Here is an 18099-nt window from a genome sequence, read left to right on the forward strand (position 1 = left end):
CTGAAAGAACAGTTTGAGAATTGGACAGGAGTCGTCAACAGGAAAGATGAACAAAACAAATGGTTCATATGTTTCTTTGCAGTTATTTGGAATGTTTGGCTAGAGAGGAACGGACATATCTTTGATAATAACAAGGCCAGAGTAGAAAAGGTATTTCACAAATCTTTGACCAATTATAAAAAATGGTGTATTTTGGATCTCTTTTGTTATTGATGACAATGTCGGAGATAACACTAAGGTTTGTTTTCAGATTTTATTTAGTTGGATATTAGTGTTTCCGACTTTGTTTAAAACTCTATCGTTCCCCTTTATTGTATTAAGCTCGCTTGTTCAAAAAAAAATATATCAGAACACTTGAAACTCTAATTACTTAGCCTTAAATCAAGACTTGCCCAAAGTTATTTTTATGTTCTATATAAGGAGATCGATATTTACACATAGAATACTATTATTAGTCACCCAAAAACAACAATACTACTATTATTTACAGTTTCTTCTGAGTGGCTGGACTGTCACAGACTCAAAGCTAACCCTCCCAAAATAGAGAAGCAACCTGCACGAAAACATGAGGCGACCTGGGGGAGTTTATGGAAATAAACTTACTTTTCCATAATGTAATTTATATACGACAAAAGCTCTACCCCATTTCTCTACTGCTTTCAAATATGAATGCTTGCCCATAACCATCCTGATGCTACTATCACTATTCACAGGATATCACACGTGCTTTTTTTGACATGCTTCTTGTGAACCTTCGTCTTTGATCACGCACATTCATGACTACCTTCTGCCTTTTGGCATCTTGTTCATCGGAATCAGCGTCAAGCACCAATTTTTCACTACCCAGAGTATCATCTGCAAGACTCGTTCTCTTCCCTGGAAGTAAAATTTGACGAATTACTGAATTCATATTCCCCCGTAATTTTGTACAATATTTCACTCTCTCATTGGCATCATCCCCTTCATTTTCTTCTTGAGAATCCTGGACAAAAAGATCTTCCATTTCCTCACTAGAGGTTGATAAGTACTCGATTGCATCGGTGTTGCATGGAACATTATGCCCTTCAATTTCCCTCCGAGGCTGGTCTTCATACGATCCCGTCTCCAATGTGTTACAGCAGAATGCATGAGATGTATGACCTCCAACATCTTCCATCAAATCCACAGAGAGCCCCTGCAATGTTGTTCCTAGTACTTTATTATCTTTGCTGATGTATGACGTGGATGGGAGATCAGGTGTCAATATGGCAGCCACAGAATCTTCTCCGTCTAATGTAGTAGTTTCCTCCACAGATTCTCCAGTTTCCTGCATCAAGGAAAGACATGTGACGTTCTTTATTAGGCCCAGAAACGTGACACAGGAAAGCCTCATCACTAGTTGCTTTAAGTGGCTTATTGATTTCCTCATAACTTTACCACCCCAAGCAGATTATTTTATATCTATAATTCTTTATCACCTAATTTAGTATTTTATTTTCTTCAGTTTCATGCTAGGCAGTTGGACTAACCAATCCAATAGCAACTTTCTACAGAAGGATGCTTTGAAAAGTATTGTTGAATTCTTTATGCGAATAACACAATTCAAGGATTTATCAGTATGGAAATGATCAAGGTATTTAATGAACATCTACAGCTTCATATAAATCTTCATATAAATGCAATTCCTAAAGTTAAGAGCTTTGTAACACAAAATGCAATTTTTGTTTCCTGACACTATTTTCGAGACTGATTAGAAGAAATGTGAGATACTTGTAGGATGCAGTTTGATTTCCAGTTATCCACTTGCTTTTCTCGATGTGAAAGCATATAGAAATATTAAACAAGACCAAGATCCCAGATATGCATTTAAGGCAGGCCCACAGATTTGGCCTATAAAATAATTGCTGTAATCAACTCAGCAAAAAATAATATTTTACCTCTATTGGTGACAAGAAGCCTCCCCGACAAGGTGACATCTGCAGACAACTAGGAAAATTTGAATTCAGAACTCGCCCTCGTGAGTCCTCGAAAGCAAGTCCAAGTCCAGGTTCTGGGGACTGAATCTCAGTCACAGGTCCGGGACGGGAAACTGAAGGACTTCTTGCATGCCAAATAGGTAGACAACAGTTCCCCAGGGGGGAACCTGCTTCTTTGTGGTCGGCAATGCCAGGAACTTCAGGCAGAGCTTTGTCAAGGCAATCATCAGGAGGCGATTTCAACAAATTATCATAAAAAATATCATGAATCAAATTATGTATATAAGATCGTTTCAGAGATGCCTCCATTGGAGGGAACCAATTACTCGTCAACTGAAAATGGAAAGCAGAATTTAACTGAGTACAAGTCAGAATGTCCAAACCATTAAAAATTAGCAACTCATAAATGGGAAGTAACTCACAAAGTTGGAGATCTTTGTAGTCTTAAATGGGTTGAAGTTGACCGGAGCCTCTGAGAGAAAACATTCCACATAATGGAGGAGAAAGATACCACAGTCATAACAATTTTCCTGCTGAGGCAACTGAAATTAAATTGAAAAGAAAAACATAAGTCAAACTGGAGCTGCATTGTACTCCATATACAAGTGATAGGAAGAGAGAATACCTCTAGTGAGACAAATCGCATCTGCAAAAATTTTGAGAAAACTTCATCCTCCACATCATGGTGCCTTTCTTTCCATTCTTCACCAAGGTAACTGCCATTACACAACAAATAAAACACTGCCAGAATTAGGGATTTAGGCTGCAATAGAAGAATGAGATATCTACTATGCAAGTTTTCACTTGATTTCCTTTCAACTAAATCTATTTGGTGATTGTTTGATACAGACCCCACTTCTGCATTTTTTTCTCCTTCTGTGAAATGAAATAAAATAAAATTGGAACTGATTTAGTTTCCTTTCCACTAATGGAAATTTCTCTTAGATAGGTCTTCCACAATTTTGTCATACAGTTGGTGTAAATATACTGGAAATGATTTATACCAAGGTGTAACTCACCTTGAAGCTATCCTAATTTCTAGATCAGTCTGATTTCCATAAAAGTATATTTTTCACTGATATTTAAGGGTCCATTACATGATTTATCCCAAAAAAAAGAGCATCCATTCCTTGACCACATCCCCCAATATATTGATTTCTACCGGAAATTTGAAAAATTTTAAAAGCAACTTCAGAAAGCAGCCAAAAATTAGAAAACAGAAGTATACATTGATTCCGTTCTCAACATGTTACCTTTGGAAAACATTCTTCAGACCCTTATGACTTCCTTTCAGGGAATCCATGTGCAAAATACAAGGTACTTTGGAAGATTCTTTTATATCTTCATCTGCAAGAAAGTAAATAAAATGAATGATATCCAAAGAAAACAAAGAACAAACACTCAAAGATAAGATATCTTGCCTTTGAAGCTTATCACTTCACCAGGATGACAAATGACAATCAAACTCCAGTGAAGACTGTCATCAAGACACGAGTAATTCTTATAAGGATGCAGCAAATTCCAAAAGGGCAAGCAAGGCACATCTATAAGCCTCTCACCTGTAGTTAACAGGAATAAAGATATAATCCTTCTCAAAAAGGTTCAGTTTCCTTGTCCATTTGCGAACGCGTTGAAATGCTGCTTTACCATCACAAGCACTTGATGGATCTCTGTCTAAATCAGCAAGCTTCCGAAAGAAGAAGCTATTGAAAAAGTGAAACCTGTCTTGTTCATCGGGAGGCATTTTATTTTTCAAATACCTAAAGAATATTAAACAAATGCCAGTTCATCAGGTAATTATGATGAAATACTGTTCATAATAAGATGTAAAAATCATTATTGAAGGTGGTAAAACAGAGGAGTCACTATACATGAGTTTCACATGAAATAGAGGCCAAATGTCTTAACCTATCAAACCAAACTTTGCTTGTCTGAAAATCTATTATTGAAGGTGTAAGAATTACAACATGGGCATACATATTGCTCACTCTTACAAAGATTTGGCCTCCTTACTTCCCTGGGTAACCTATGAGATACAGAGATAACACATATGCATGTACAAATGACAGAGAGAGGGGGAGAAAACCAATTTCTGAATAATACAAGCAGTACATAGTCATTAAAATTATAGCAACAGTTACAATATCTGTTATCATGCTTACTTAATATAAAAGTCAATGATAGTATCATTAATGAATGTCTCTGGCTGTAAAAGCTCGACATCTCTCTTACTAATAGAAACAGCATCAGGTTCCCCCTTTGGAAAAATAACTTCATCAAAAGCCTCTTCAAAACTGCAGTGATATTACAGTAAAAGTCAAGTCATTGCTCTAAAAAATCATCATCACCATTGCCGAAAAAAGCAAACAAAAATAAATGCAAGTCAAGATTTTAAATCTCAGACCATGCTTCATGTAGTGATATGCTAAATCAGGCTTAGAACGCAACCTAAAAGTGATTAACAATTAATGCATGCTCCATAATAGCCATATGCCTATATCTCTCAAATCCCATTCAAGGAAATAATTAGCCATTGGGGTCATGCACATGGCAACAAGGATTGAACTCTTTAGACGTGAATGAAGAGACTCAAATACTATCAAGCATACGTCAACTGAAATCACAAGATGTAGGGCAAATGTCTATTTGACTTACTTGGGAAAATAATGCTTCTGGGGGAAAAAGCTATCCTGCCCCAATGAAGTATTTTCATTGTTATCTATATCATTGCTGCATGGAAACAAAATATAATACAAACTTGTGTATCAAAGGCAAAACAAACAAAAATAATAAAATTTTTCAAAGAAGAATGTGTGTGTGTGTGTGTTGGGGAGGTTAAGAAGGGGAGGGGGGGGTGTCAGAACATAAACACAGAAAAAACTAAAGCTAAAACTAAATTCATCTTGTCATGGCAAAAAATTAGAACTCCATGGTATGAGACACATGAAAGAGACATGCATGAAAATCCATGAAATCCACCTCACTTGAAAATGACTGTCCTGTTTAATCATACATTGGTACGGGAAGAAAGTATGATGTAGCAACACTTGCAGATTTTATTTTCATTTCCTTCGTTAGAGATAACAGGAGAATTTGCATACTTTCTTCTATCCAGACAAATATATAGATAGGACTGTAAAAGCAAACAACACTGCACTAATGAACAGCAAACTTCTCCTCAAGGGTAACGCAACAAACTTACTCAAAAGTAGTACTCCATAAATCCATATATCTTGTATCTAGTAATTTGATAGACTGTTCTATCTTGGCCCAAGATGGATCATAAACAGCAAATTTCAACAGTTTGACCCCTGCATGAATTGTAGGGAAGATCATGGACGTTAAGAATAATATATATAGGTATGACTGTCTGCATTATTAAAAGATAATTATGTCAAAAAACTCCCTAAAATCAGCAAATATTCCATCAATTTTCTTTTCCTGAATATGAAAGGTTCTAGTAGAAAATAAAACATCAAATACAATAAGCATCCACTGAGACTGGTCATATATTTTGCTCATTAGTCACCAAGGCAATTGCAATTAGCAGCTTAAGGTTTTGAAGTCATTAAGTCAAAGAGATATATGGAGTAAACATCCTCAGTAAAGTTACATATTCTTTTCAAATAAGGATGCTTTATGGCTTACATAACCAAATAAAACAGATCTATCTCTTGTTTCTCTTCATGGATTTCTTGAGGGTTGTGGTACATGTGTAATGTGAAACATTATACAATTTGTTTTTTCCATGTGGCTTCTTCCCCTCCCATGTCCTCATTATTTGTTTTCCCGCCTTCTCGTAAAAATTACTTTAAATGACAAGTGCGTCAAACCACCCCATGATATGGTTGGTAGGAGCAAGCTACTACAGCCATTTTTAAAAGATGGAGTTTAAAACAAAAACTGGGTAGACTATTTTTGGACGACAATATCATCCAACCTCAAGGAATTTAACCTCTAAAAGCTTGTATCCAAGAAACATCTGTGTGCACTATGGCCTTGAAAAACCTGGAACCAAAGGCTAAATTCACTAAAAAATCCAAACCTTCAAAGATAACAAACTTCTGAAAGACCAAATCATCTAATAACTTGCTTAAAGGTTAGATCAGCAAAGATTTAACCTAAGAAAAAGCAATATTCACTAAAGAATACAGAAAATACTGTTCATCAATTTTTTGTTGACATTATTGCAAATAATAGCCAAATAACTGATTACAAAATAGTGATACCTGGATTTTGATCTGTGTTTCCAGCTTCACTAGAATTTTTCGATTTAAGGAGAAGCTTGATCATGACTGTTTCAACCTACACAGAATACAACATGATCAATTTGCCAGAGATTAAGCGAAAAATAATCAATGTAAGTATGTAACTTACCTTTCCAACCCAACATGATTCAATTTTCATAATATCCTCTGTTGCCCACTCCATTTTAAAAGTTCCCCCAGTTCCATTGATTGTAGAGCATCTAAGTTTTATGTAGCTACTCGAGAATATTATCTGGGAACCGGTGGAGTATAAATCTTCATAAAGAATAAAATCAGGAGAGACATTAACCACCTCTTTGATGCCATCCTGCACATAAAATGCAACCATTAACCCGAGATACCTAATTCTAACAAACACTAAACAAAAACAAGAAATCAACATAAAATACCATGAAGAACAAGATTAAGCATATAATATTTCACTTTGAAGCAGATACAATTAAATAAAAAATATTTCCAGTTCAGGACACATTACTTTTGCCAGGAAGTCTGAGTTGGCTAAATTAGCATAAGTAAGCTAACCATAGGTATTGTAGTGTTAGCGCTCCTAAAGGGTAAAAACCAAGAGATTCTGGCTTTCAATATAATTTCAGGAAATACTATCTTCAAGGGTAATAATCCATACTTGACAAGGTCCAGAGGATTTTGCAATTGAGAGAATTCACTTCCATTAATATTAAGACCAACGATATCATTCCTAACATCAATCCCATATCCTTTTTTTAACCCTTCAATTCTTCTAGAAAACTAAAGTGTTGTTTTCCCAACTCCTATTGTTTAAGGCTTAAGACTACTAGTTACTAACATACTCCCATTGTTTCATTTTTATCCTCTAAAGGAAGAGAGGTGAAGAAATGAGAGCAAATTTTAATCTTTATTTCTCCTTCTGAACCTGACATTTTGATTAATGAAGCAATCAATTACACAAGTGAAGAACACACTTACAATTTCACAATCGGCAGCACCATACCCCACTACCTTGTCCTCTAAGGAAACTGAAATCACAAGAATAAAGTCAAATAATCAGAAAACGGAGCAAACCAGAACCAAAATTGCGACAACCAGTGACCCTAAGAAAGCAAAAGTTACCCTCATCTTCTGAAGAATTTCCACTTGAAGAAGAAGAACTTATTTGACTGCCGTCATCATCATCCTCCTCTAAATTGACGCCAAGTGAATGATTCTGAAACACGATCAAATAAACCATCACAAAACACACATAAACGATTCTCATGAAAAGGGATACGAACAATTTAAGTGATTACTTTCGAGTCAGTGCAGCAATCCACAACGCTAGCAAAGCCAGGGATAACTTCATCATCTGCAGAGTCTCGCAGCGCCACGTCACTTGAACACGAATTAGCGCACGTGCGTCGATCATCATCACCATCATCATCAACCTCCTGTAACGGCTTGAAGCGAGGCTTCTCCGTGGAGCATTTGGCTTCATCGTCGGATTCAGACAACACAATGGGATCAACGGCGACGTCTCTGGATGGCGGAAATTTGGAACCACGCGCAACTGCATGGAACCGGAAATCACATAACAAGAAGGTTAAGAATAACACTGGACAGTGAAACGAGGAAGAGTGAGTGAGACTCACAGGCTTGGAGGAAATTGTATTTGGTAAGGGGGGAAGTGCGATCGCGAGAACGAGTGTCTCTAGGGTTCGAGAACTTGCTGAGGATGCGGCTAGAAGCATTCTCGACGTGCTCGTCATCTCCGCCGAACTCGAACACATCGAATTTGCTGCTTGAAGCTGCGGAAGAAGACGATGATCGCGGGCGACGAGTCATGGAGCGAGTTCACTGAGTGGGACCGAGTTGAGGAGAGAGAAAATGAAAACTATAGGAGGGTTTTGCGCTGTGTTTGAATTTGGGGAAGCATTTCTCATTTCAGTCATCTGTCTTTTAATTTTTCCATTTTTTTTTTCTCTTCTTTTTTTTTTTTCTTCTCTCCTTCCCCTGAAAGCCTTCTTTCCTTCTTCTTCTTTTCTTTTCTTTTCTTTTCTTTTCTTTAAGCCTTTTATTTAAAAGTCATTTTCTTTTCTGTCATTTTTCTTGTGGTATTGAATTCAAATTTTAGGTAAAGACGAAAGAAATTAAAAGAAAAATTAGGATGGAAAATAAAATAAAAATCCGTCATAATAGTAACAGTGATAGTTAAAATTTCGCAAGTCAAATTATGAGTTATTGGTTTTTATAAATAAAAGAAAACTCATTTTAATTTAATAAAATTTAATTATTATCTATTTTATCACTTATGTTAATTTACTATGTCAAGTATCAATCATATTAGTACGCGCTTGTTTGAGTTTCTAAAAAAAATCTTTTTTTGAGTTATTTTTTTTAAAAGATCTTATGGAAAAGTAAAAATAACTTTATGTTTGGGTATCTCATGCAAAAAGATTTTTTTTATCTATTAATTATATTTGGATATAACAATATAAAAGTACTTTTTTATTTATTTATTACATGAAAAACATCTTTTTTTAATGAAAAAAGATCTTTTAAAAAAAGATGTAAATTATAGCTTCTCAAAAAAATATTTTTCTGATTTTTATAGTGCTTTTACTTTTATTATTCGAAATTTGCCAAACACGCTAAAAAATAAAAAAAGATCTTTTTTCATTGAAAAAAGATCTTTTTTTATCAAAATAATGGCGTCCAAACAAGCACATATACTAAAATTAACTACTACTCCACTAGTATAAAATATATATTAAAATACAAAAAAAAAAATAAACAACACATATAGTTATACATAAATATGACTGCTTTTAATATATAAATAACATTTTTATTCAAGAATACTGGTAGGGGTGTATATGGATCGAATAGAACCTGGTTCATCGTTAGCCCAAACCCAACCCTAAATATATACCGGATATATTTTTTAAACTCTAGCCCGACTCTAAATCCGATGAAACCTATATATATTTGGACCATAATTATACCAGATAAAAAACTGCTGACCCATCAAAACTAATTAATTTTTTGTATATTCAGCACCAGATATTTTCAGATTCTAATTTAGATTATAATCGGCAATACATCAGATTCAACAATAATCAACAATGTTTATTTTTTTGGTAATCAGCACAAGAATCAGAATACCAAAATACCATCATTAATTTTTTTTAAGAAAAAAAAAGAAACTACCATCACTGGTAATCAGAAATCAGAATTATAATCAACACTTCTAATCAGAAGTTTCAATAATCAAAACCCTAATTAGAGAACAGAGGTAAGAAAAGAGAAAAAGACGACTGAAAAAAAGAGCATAGCAGAGATAGCGGGACTAACAGAGCATAAATGGTGGCTTCTAATGGGTGACTGATGGTGGCAGAGAAGAAGAAGCCGATCGAGGGCAGTAGAACAACGTCGCACTTCACTGAGAGTCGTCGTTAGTCATCACTGAGAAACAGTCGAATAGAGGAGCTTCTCCGCAGGCCAAGGTGATTCTGAGGCTGATGAGTGGTGACGGTGGCTGGTGAGAGTCATAGAGAAGGTTGAGAGGGAAAGGGTGCGCTGTTGCCGCCATGCGTGAGGGGACGAGGGTGCGTGGCTCAGTGGCTACGTGCTGAGGAGAGAAGACAGGGTTCAGGCTTTAGGGTTGTGCCTCAGTCTCACTGGCTGCCTTCGATCTTAATTGTGCGCTTCATGAATGCATGTCCTAATTTCGAGAAGTGTATGCTTACCAAGCAGGATTCAGGTGACCCAAACTATGGGCCGATCCCGGTTTAAGTATCCTTCCAAGTTTCATTCTCTCTTTCCAAGTCAAACTCGGGCTACTTTGGGTCTGAGCTAACATGTCCCAAAATGCTTCGAGTCCGCGCCAGTCCGAGGCATCTACACTCCTAAATATTGGTGTTCATACCCTAACCCAACGCCAAGGCCCAGGAACAAATAAGATGCCCAATCCAAAGGATTGACCCACACTCTGCACCGACCTTCCCTCAAGAGGTCGGTTATTACCACGACTTGCTCTAAAGAAGTCGGGGACGAAGATTAGCTGGCAGATAACACTGATTCAAATAAGTAACTGCCCCTAAAATCTCTCAACCCACTTCCAGGAGCCATATCCCAACTTCCCTAAGATAAAGGGACGGTTATCCCCCTTAAAAGGTGGAACTACTCCAACGGTGGTTATTGGCTCACCACTATAAATACACTGACACCCCTCAGGTATCACTAAGTCCCAATACTCTCTAGACCTGCTTACACCCTTGCTAACTTAGGCATCGGAGTGTCTTTGCAGGTACCACCCCCCATTCTCTCTCACTTACAAGTCGGACGGAGGCCCGAAGACGTAGATCCACTCAGAGGCTTCCTTCCTCAAACGATTGGGCCAACCTAACGAGTTCAGCCCATTAATCTCCGGTTACCCATCGTAACATTGGCGCCGTTGCCGGGACCCGAGAGATCAACCAGTAATGGCGGACAATTCACCAGAGGATGGTCATACGGTGTCCGATTTAGAACAAGAAAATCTGAACACCAGATATAATGACGCGGACATGACCCTCCACCAAGGAGCGAACGACCAGCACAGAGAAGGTACCTCAGGGTTAAAAATTCCCAAGGTAAACTCTTCGGAGGTACGCGAATCAGGAAAAGAAGGATCACCCCATGCAGCCGAGCTAATGGGATTGGTCCACGGCCACCAAGGTCGTTTGGAACAGCTGGAACAGGAATTAGAGAGACAACGAGAGGAGGAGAGGAACCTAAGAAATGAGATAGAGCGACGAAAAGAGTTAGAGGAAAAACTCTTGAAATTAGAATCCTCCCTTAGAAGTCGGAACTCCCGTGGCGACCGTGAAGAGTCGCCCTTGGGAGGAGAGGATCCGTTCAGTGAGCACATATTGAGGGCAAAAGTTCCGAGAAACTTCAAAAGCCCTGATATGAACCTCTATGATGGAACCACAGACCCGAAGCATCACCTAAGCAACTTCAAAAGTCGGATGTATCTGGCTGATGCTTCTGATGCTACTCGTTGCAAAGCTTTCCCGACCACCTTGTCAAAAGCAGCAATGAAGTGGTTCGAAAGCCTCCCTCCAAGATCGGTCACTAGTTTCGAGGACCTATCGCGGAAGTTCTTAATGCGGTTCTCCTTCTAGAAGGATAAAGTAAAGCACGCACCAAGCCTCTTGGGAGTAAAACAGGAGGTCGGAGAACCTTTACGCGACTACATGGAAAGGTTCAATAAAGCGTGCTTGGAGATTCAAGACCTGCCCACAGAGGCAGTTATCATGGGACTAGTAAATAGACTTAGAGAATGTCCTTTCTCCTAGTCCATATCAAAAAGGCACCCCGCCTCCTTGAGCGATGTACAAGAGAGAGCCGAAAAATACATCAACATGGAGGAGAATGCCAGATTACGAGAATCGAGTTGGCGATCTGGCACCCTCACTCATCAAAAGAGAAGGAAAAGGAGCCCAAGAAAAAAGAGGAAGTCGGCTTCGATAGACCGAGGAGATATCACTCTTATACTCCTCTAAAAGTTTCCATAGTGGATATATACAGAGAAATCTGCAATGCTGAAAGACTACCGTCCCCTAGGCCCATCAAAAATAAAAAGGGAGGGAACCGCAGCGATTACTGTGAGTACCATAAGATGTATGGTCACTCAACAAATGATTGCTACGACCTTAAAAATGTGATAGAAAAGTTGGCCAGGGAGGGTCGACTTGACAGATATCTCATGGAAAGGTTAGACAATCATGGGAAAAGAAAATGAGATGACGGGGACAGAAGAGACCCACCACCACAAACCCCAGAAAGACACATACATATGATCTCGGGAGGATTTGCGGGAGGGGGACTCACCAAGTCATCTCGCAAGAGACACCTAAAGCAAGTTTACCAGGTCGGGAGTGAAGCACCTGACCTCCCAGCTATCTCATTCACCAAAGAGGATGGGCAGGGGGTAGTCTCTGGACACGATGATCTAGTGGTGATAACCATGATCCTGGCAAACGCCTATCTCCATAGAACTCTAGTAGACCAGGGGAGTTCAGCCGACATCCTTTTCAAGCCCGCGTTCGACAAACTAGGGTTGGACGAAAAGGAGTTAAGAGCTTACCCTGATACCCTGTACGGGTTAGGCGACACGCCAATAAAACCACTAGGATTCCAACCCCTCCACACGATTTTTGGAAAGGGGAAAAATCCAAAATTCTGAGCATAGACTTTATAGTCATCGACGTCGGGTTAGCATATAATGCCTTGATTGGTAGAACTACCCTAAATCGGCTCAGAGCGGTGGTGTCCACCCCTCACCTTTGCATGAAATTTCCAACATATGCAAGGATAGCAACAGTACGGGGAGACCAGAAATTGGCAAGAAAATACTACAATAAAAGCCTGAACTTGAGAGGGAAGGGCAAGGAAGTTCACACCATAGAGCTCGGCGGAGCCAGAGCCAAAGAAGAGTTGCGGCCGCAACCGGTGGAAAAAACTGAAGAAATACAGGTCGGCGAGGAGGAAGGAAAAAATTCCAACATAGGAGCCGACCTAGAGGAAAACCTAAAGCAGAGGTTGACAAAGCTCTTGCAAGATAATTCCGACCTCTTTGCCTAGAAAGACTCCGACATGCCAAGGATAGACCGCGAGCTCATGTCCCACAGGCTCTCAGTATATCCTGGGTCGCGACCTGTACAGCAGCGAAGGCACAAGCTCGGTATGGAACGAGTTCAAGCGGTGGAGGAGCAGGTACAAGCGCTCTTAGAAGCCGGCTTCATCAGGGAGGTCAAGTATCCGACATGGCTAACAAACGTAGTACTAGTAAAAAAACAAAACGGCGAGTGGAGGATGTGCGTTGACTACGCCGACCTGAATAAGGCGTGTCCCAAAGACCCATATCCACTTCTAAGCATTGATACTCTAGTAGACTCCAGCTCGGGGTATCAATACTTGTCGTTTATGGACGCTTACTCGGGATACAACCAAATCCCAATGTACAAGGCGGACCAAGAAAAAACATCATTCATCACACCTAGAGCAAACTACTGCTACGTGGTCATGCCTTTTGGATTAAAAAGATGCTGGGGCCACATACCAAAGGCTGATGAATAAGGTGTTCGCTCCCCATCTCGGGAACTTAATGGAAGTCTACATAGACGACATGCTGGTGAAAACCAAGGAAGAGACCTGCCTCTTGACAGACCTCTCGCAAGTTTTCAACACCATAAGGTTACATGGGATGAGGCTAAATTCCGCAAAATGCACTTTCGCGGTGGAGGCTGGAAAATTTCTAGGGTTTATGTTAACGCAAAGGGGGATCGAAGCAAATCCCGATAAGTGCAAAGCCATCCTAGAAATGAAAAGCCCAACTTGCCTAAGAGAGGTCCAACAATTGAATGGCCGACTTGCCGCCCTATCCAGATTTCTGGCAGGATCAGCATTAAGATCCCTTCCACTGTTCTCTCTACTAAGAAAAGGATGCCAGTTCGAATGGACTCCAGAGTGCGAAGAAGCATTCCAGGAGTTCAAAAGGTTTTTAAGCCAACCTCCAATCCTGACCCGACCTTTAGTTGGGGAAGAACTCGTCCTATATTTGTCCGTAGCAAACAAAGCTGTAGCATCAGCTCTAATACGGGAAGATGAGGTCGGGCAGCATCCTGTGTACTTCACCAGCAAAGTTCTACAAGGCCCTAAACTAAAGTACCACAAACTGGAGAAGTTCGCCTACTCCTTAGTAATAGCCTCATGAAGACTACGGCCTTACTTCTAAGCTCACATAATAAAAGTTCGAACGAACCAATCCATGAAGCAAATCCTCCAAAAGACGGATGTTGCAGGGAGAATGGTTCAATGGGCAATAGAGCTCTCCGAGTTCGACCTGAAGTACAAAACCCGGACAGCAATTAAAGCTCAATGCCTCACCGACTTCATAGCAGAATATGCAGGAGATCAAGAGGAAAAATCCACCACATGGGAGCTATACGTGGATGGATCCTCAAACAAGACGAGAAGCGGTGCAGGCATAATACTGGTCAATGAAGGGGAACACAAATAGAGGTTTTCCTCAAATTTGAATTCCCAACTTCCAATAATCAGGCAGAATATGAAGTTCTGATCGCAGGATTGAAGTTGGCAGAAGAAGTCGGTGCAACAAAAGTGATGATATTCAGCGACTCTTAAGTAGTGACCTCCCAAATAAATGGAGAGTATCAAGCCAAAGAGCCAAATATGAAAAGATACTTGGACAAAACCTTGGAACACCTCAGGCGCTTTGCAGAAACAGAGATCAGACATATAACTCGGGATCTTAACAGCAGAGCAGACGCCCTCTCCAAGCTAGCAAGTACCAAACCAGGCGGGAATAATAGAAGCTTGATCCAGGAAACTCTCCAAGAACCCTCTATAGTTAAAGCAGAGGCCAAACAAGATGTCCTCGAAGTCACCGAATTAAACCTCGGATGGATGAATCCCTTAGTCGAATATCTAAAATTCGACATCCTCCCCAAAGAGGAAAAAGAGGCCAAGAAGATTCGGAGGGAAGCACAACACTACACTCTAGTGAAAAATATCCTCTATAAAAGAGGAATATCCACACCACTGCTAAAGTGCGTCCCGACCTCAAAGACAACCGAAGTGTTAGAGGAGGTTCATAATGAAATCTGCGGAAATAATCTCGGTGCTAGGTCGCTAGCCAGAAAAGTAATCCGAGTTGGGTTCTACTGGCCGACCTTGGAGAAGGATGCCACATAATTTGTGAAGAAGTGCCAGCCATGCCAAATGCATGCAAACTTCCACGTGGCTCCCCCCGAGGAACTCATAAGTATAACTTCTCCATGGCCTTTCGCAAAATGGGGGATGGATCTGTTAGGACCTTTTCCCCAAGCCCCAGGACAAGTAAAATACTTAATAGTGGGAATAGACTACTTCAGAAAGTGGATAGAAGCAGAACCATTAGCTACCATCACTACCCAGAGAAGTCAGAAGTTCCTCTACAAAAACATTAACACAAAGTATGGGATACCTCATTCCATCACCACGGATAATGGCACTCAGTTCACCGACTCAACCTTCAGAAGCCTGGTAGCCAGTATAAAGATCAAACACCAGTTTACCTGGGTAGAACATCCACATGCAAATAGACAAGACGAAGCAGCCAACAAAGTCATACTGGCAGGATTGAAGAAAAGGTTGCAAGATGCAAAAAGAGCTTGGGCTGAAGAGCTCCCCCAAGTATTATGGGCGTATCGGACGAAGCCACAGTCTGCCACAGGGGAAACACCCTTCCGACTTGCCTATGGTGCGGAAGCCATGATACCAGTAGAAATCGGCGAGCAAAGTCCAAAGGTGATCTTCTATGATGAGGTCGGAAACATACAGGGGCACAAAGAGGAACTTGAGCTGCTCCCTGAGATCCGAGAGCAAGCCCAGATAAGAGAAGCAGTATTGAAACAAAGAATGACTACTAGATACAACAAAAAATTCATTCGAAGGAGTTTCACCCCAGATGACCTGGTTTTAATTAGAAATGATATTGGAGTCAACAAATCTGGGGAGGGAAAGCTCGCTGCTAATTGGAAAGGACTATACAAAATTAGTGAGGTCTTAGGAAAATGTTATTATAAGGTGACCGACTTAAGCGGCACCGAGCTACCTAGGTCATGGCATGCTTGTAATATGAAAAGGTACTACAGTTAAAAGCGAACTCTACTCTCTGATGTACTCTTTTTCCAACTTCATGGTTTTCTCCCAAAAGAAAGGGTTTTTCCTAGAGGGGGATTTTTAATGAGGCATCAAAGTAGAGGCTAAGGGGCTACAAATTATCAAAAACCCTTAGTAGCAATAAAGTACCTTTGCAAATGAATAAAGATCTTTTACAATATCTCTTATAAATTCCTTTTCATTTTTTCTACGAAATGCGCCGACTTAAGCTCGACAAAGCGTGAAAATTCCATGAACCGACCTAGATGGTCGTCAGGATAAAACGACGAGTTACAAGTCGGTGTAAAGAGGTTATATAAGCCGATCATAAAAGAACTCGGAAATTGGTCGACCTACAAGTCGAGAAACCGAGGACAAATGAAATGCATCGCAAAAATAACCTAAGTTACGAAAACTCAATAAAATCCAAAATTGAGTATAAGGAACGACCCAAAAAGAGATAAGAAATTACATCGAAAACCATAGGCAGAAACTGTCCCAAAACTTTGGAAAAAGTTCAAGCTAACAAAGATGGTCAGCCCTAATAAAAGCCTTTTCAAAATGACAAAAGGTTTTCGAAAAAAAAAACAAGAAAGATCAAAAGAGATTTCCAAAAAACCTAAGCAGAAAGCATACAGGCCAACATAAAAGATAACCTAAAACCCTTATCCAAAAAAGGGTATTTTTAATTTTGTTTATAGCCAAAAAAGGCTACAAAATTGTCAGCAAGTTACCACCGCAAATAAAAAACATAAAGAAAAATTGTTCAAAAAACAGGGGACCCACAGGCCGGCCCCTATATAGCCAACATAACTTAATTGGAAGAAGGAAGGTCACCACCAGGAGTCGGAACAGCATGAGTCGGAGCGGCATCAGAAGAAGTCGGAGCAGGCTGGTCAGGAACTTCAGAAGGAGCCCCCGAAGAACTCGGAACGTCTCCCTGAGGAGGAGACTCCGAGTTTTTAACTCGGAGTTAGTTTCAGGTTAGGGAGGGGAGACAATTGCGCCATTCACTACGATTTTGTCAGGATCTAAGGGAGAAAGGTCTAGGTCGGGAGCAATCAACCCGACTTGTTCCTTAAAGATCCTCCACGCCTCCTCCACTCCCTCAGCAATGGAATCCTCCAAGTCTTGGAAAGCGTCCCGACACCCAGAAAGCTCCTTTTTAAGATCCAAATTCTCCCCAAAGAGCCTAACATAATTTTGCTCTGCCTTCTCCTTAAGGCCCTCCGCCATGGCACACTAGCCCATCAACTTTTTCTTCCTCTCTCGGCCACGTTCCTTCTCCTCCTTCAACTTGGCAACCTCCTCCTTTAGCTTCTTCTCCTCCTCCTGGTATAAAGAGATCGTCCCTTCGAGCTCCTCAACCTTTCGGGTCGAGCCCAAAGAGCTAAGGGGAGTATGTTCAAAAACGTCCAAGAGTCTCATAAACACCCCAGCCACCCTTATGCTCCCCTGAACTATGACATTCAGATGGTTCCGAACCATAGCATCCTCCATATTAATGGAGGAATGAGGGAAAATATAGTTTCGGACAAATTGGGGACCATCGAATGTAGCTCCGAAGGAAGAGCCAGAAGTCTTTCGCTTCTTCTTCTCGGGTTCAGGAGAAGATCGGGGCAGAGGAAGACGAGAAGGAAGAGAAGAAGTAGAGGAAGAGGATACCACAAGGAGACGAGAGGAAGTCCCCAAAGTATGAGGAGGAGGAGGAGGAGGAGGAGAAGGAGGAAGATTGCCAGTGGCCCTCGCCCGAGATCTTTTCTTCGCATCTTGAACCTTCTGATAGGAGGAGGCAGAAGTTTTCTTTACCATTTCTGAAAAAGATAAGGTACAAGGAAGTCAGAATCCCAGAATCAGAATTAAAACAAGTCGGAGAAAAATCAAACAAGTCGGAACAAAATAACCACATCTACCTAGTTGTGTCTGTACAAAGGTCGGAGACCCCTGAAGGAACTTCTTTGTATCAAGATAAGGGGCCTCCCCCAAACTTTTCGGAGGAACCCCACAACAGCCTCTTCGACTTTGTCTAAATCATCCAAACCATACTTCTCCATAGGAGAAGCCTCCGACCAGTATAAAGGGAAACGAGGAACAAAATTCTCATCCAAGAAAAAGGGGTGGTGACCCTCTACAGCTTGAACTTTAAAAAAGAAATTTTTAAAGTCATGGATGGACTCATAAAAAAGGTTGAAAACTTTCCGACCTTGAATAGC

General features: G+C 40.3%; 1 protein-coding gene across 1 annotated transcript; it reads right to left on the reverse strand.

Moving 5' to 3' along the window:
• Positions 1–388: 388 nt before the first annotated feature.
• On the reverse strand, positions 389–8239 carry LOC107623129 (putative ubiquitin-like-specific protease 2A). Its single transcript, XM_088505406.1, has 16 exons — positions 7828–8239; positions 7489–7745; positions 7313–7406; positions 7169–7218; positions 6333–6530; positions 6185–6260; positions 5158–5266; positions 4611–4685; positions 4118–4249; positions 3515–3715; positions 3377–3432; positions 3209–3302; positions 2581–2671; positions 2378–2497; positions 1917–2288; positions 389–1306 (listed from the first exon to the last, which is right to left on the reverse strand). The coding sequence occupies exons 1-16, from the start codon at positions 8018–8020 to the stop codon at positions 704–706; spliced, it is 2721 nt and encodes a 906-aa protein (XP_088361532.1). The 5' UTR covers positions 8021–8239; the 3' UTR covers positions 389–703.
• Between the last annotated feature and the right edge of the window lie 9860 nt (positions 8240–18099).

The sequence above is a fragment of the Arachis ipaensis genome, chromosome B10 (genome assembly GCF_059453495.1).
Source record: "Arachis ipaensis isolate K30076 ecotype BB chromosome B10, ASM5945349v1, whole genome shotgun sequence".
Lineage (NCBI taxonomy): Eukaryota > Viridiplantae > Streptophyta > Magnoliopsida > Fabales > Fabaceae > Arachis > Arachis ipaensis.

Bases quoted from the DNA above. Each gene is read 5' to 3' on its own strand.
- LOC107623129 (XM_088505406.1), bottom strand. From the start codon at position 8,020: ATGACTCGTCGCCCGCGATCATCGTCTTCTTCCGCAGCTTCAAGCAGC. The intron at 7,219-7,312 runs GTAACTTTTGCT...TTGTGATTTCAG, and splicing joins AAATTCTTCAGAAGATGAGG to TTTCCTTAGAGGACAAGGTA. The intron at 6,261-6,332 runs GTAAGTTACATA...TATTCTGTGTAG, and splicing joins AATCATGTTGGGTTGGAAAG to GTTGAAACAGTCATGATCAA.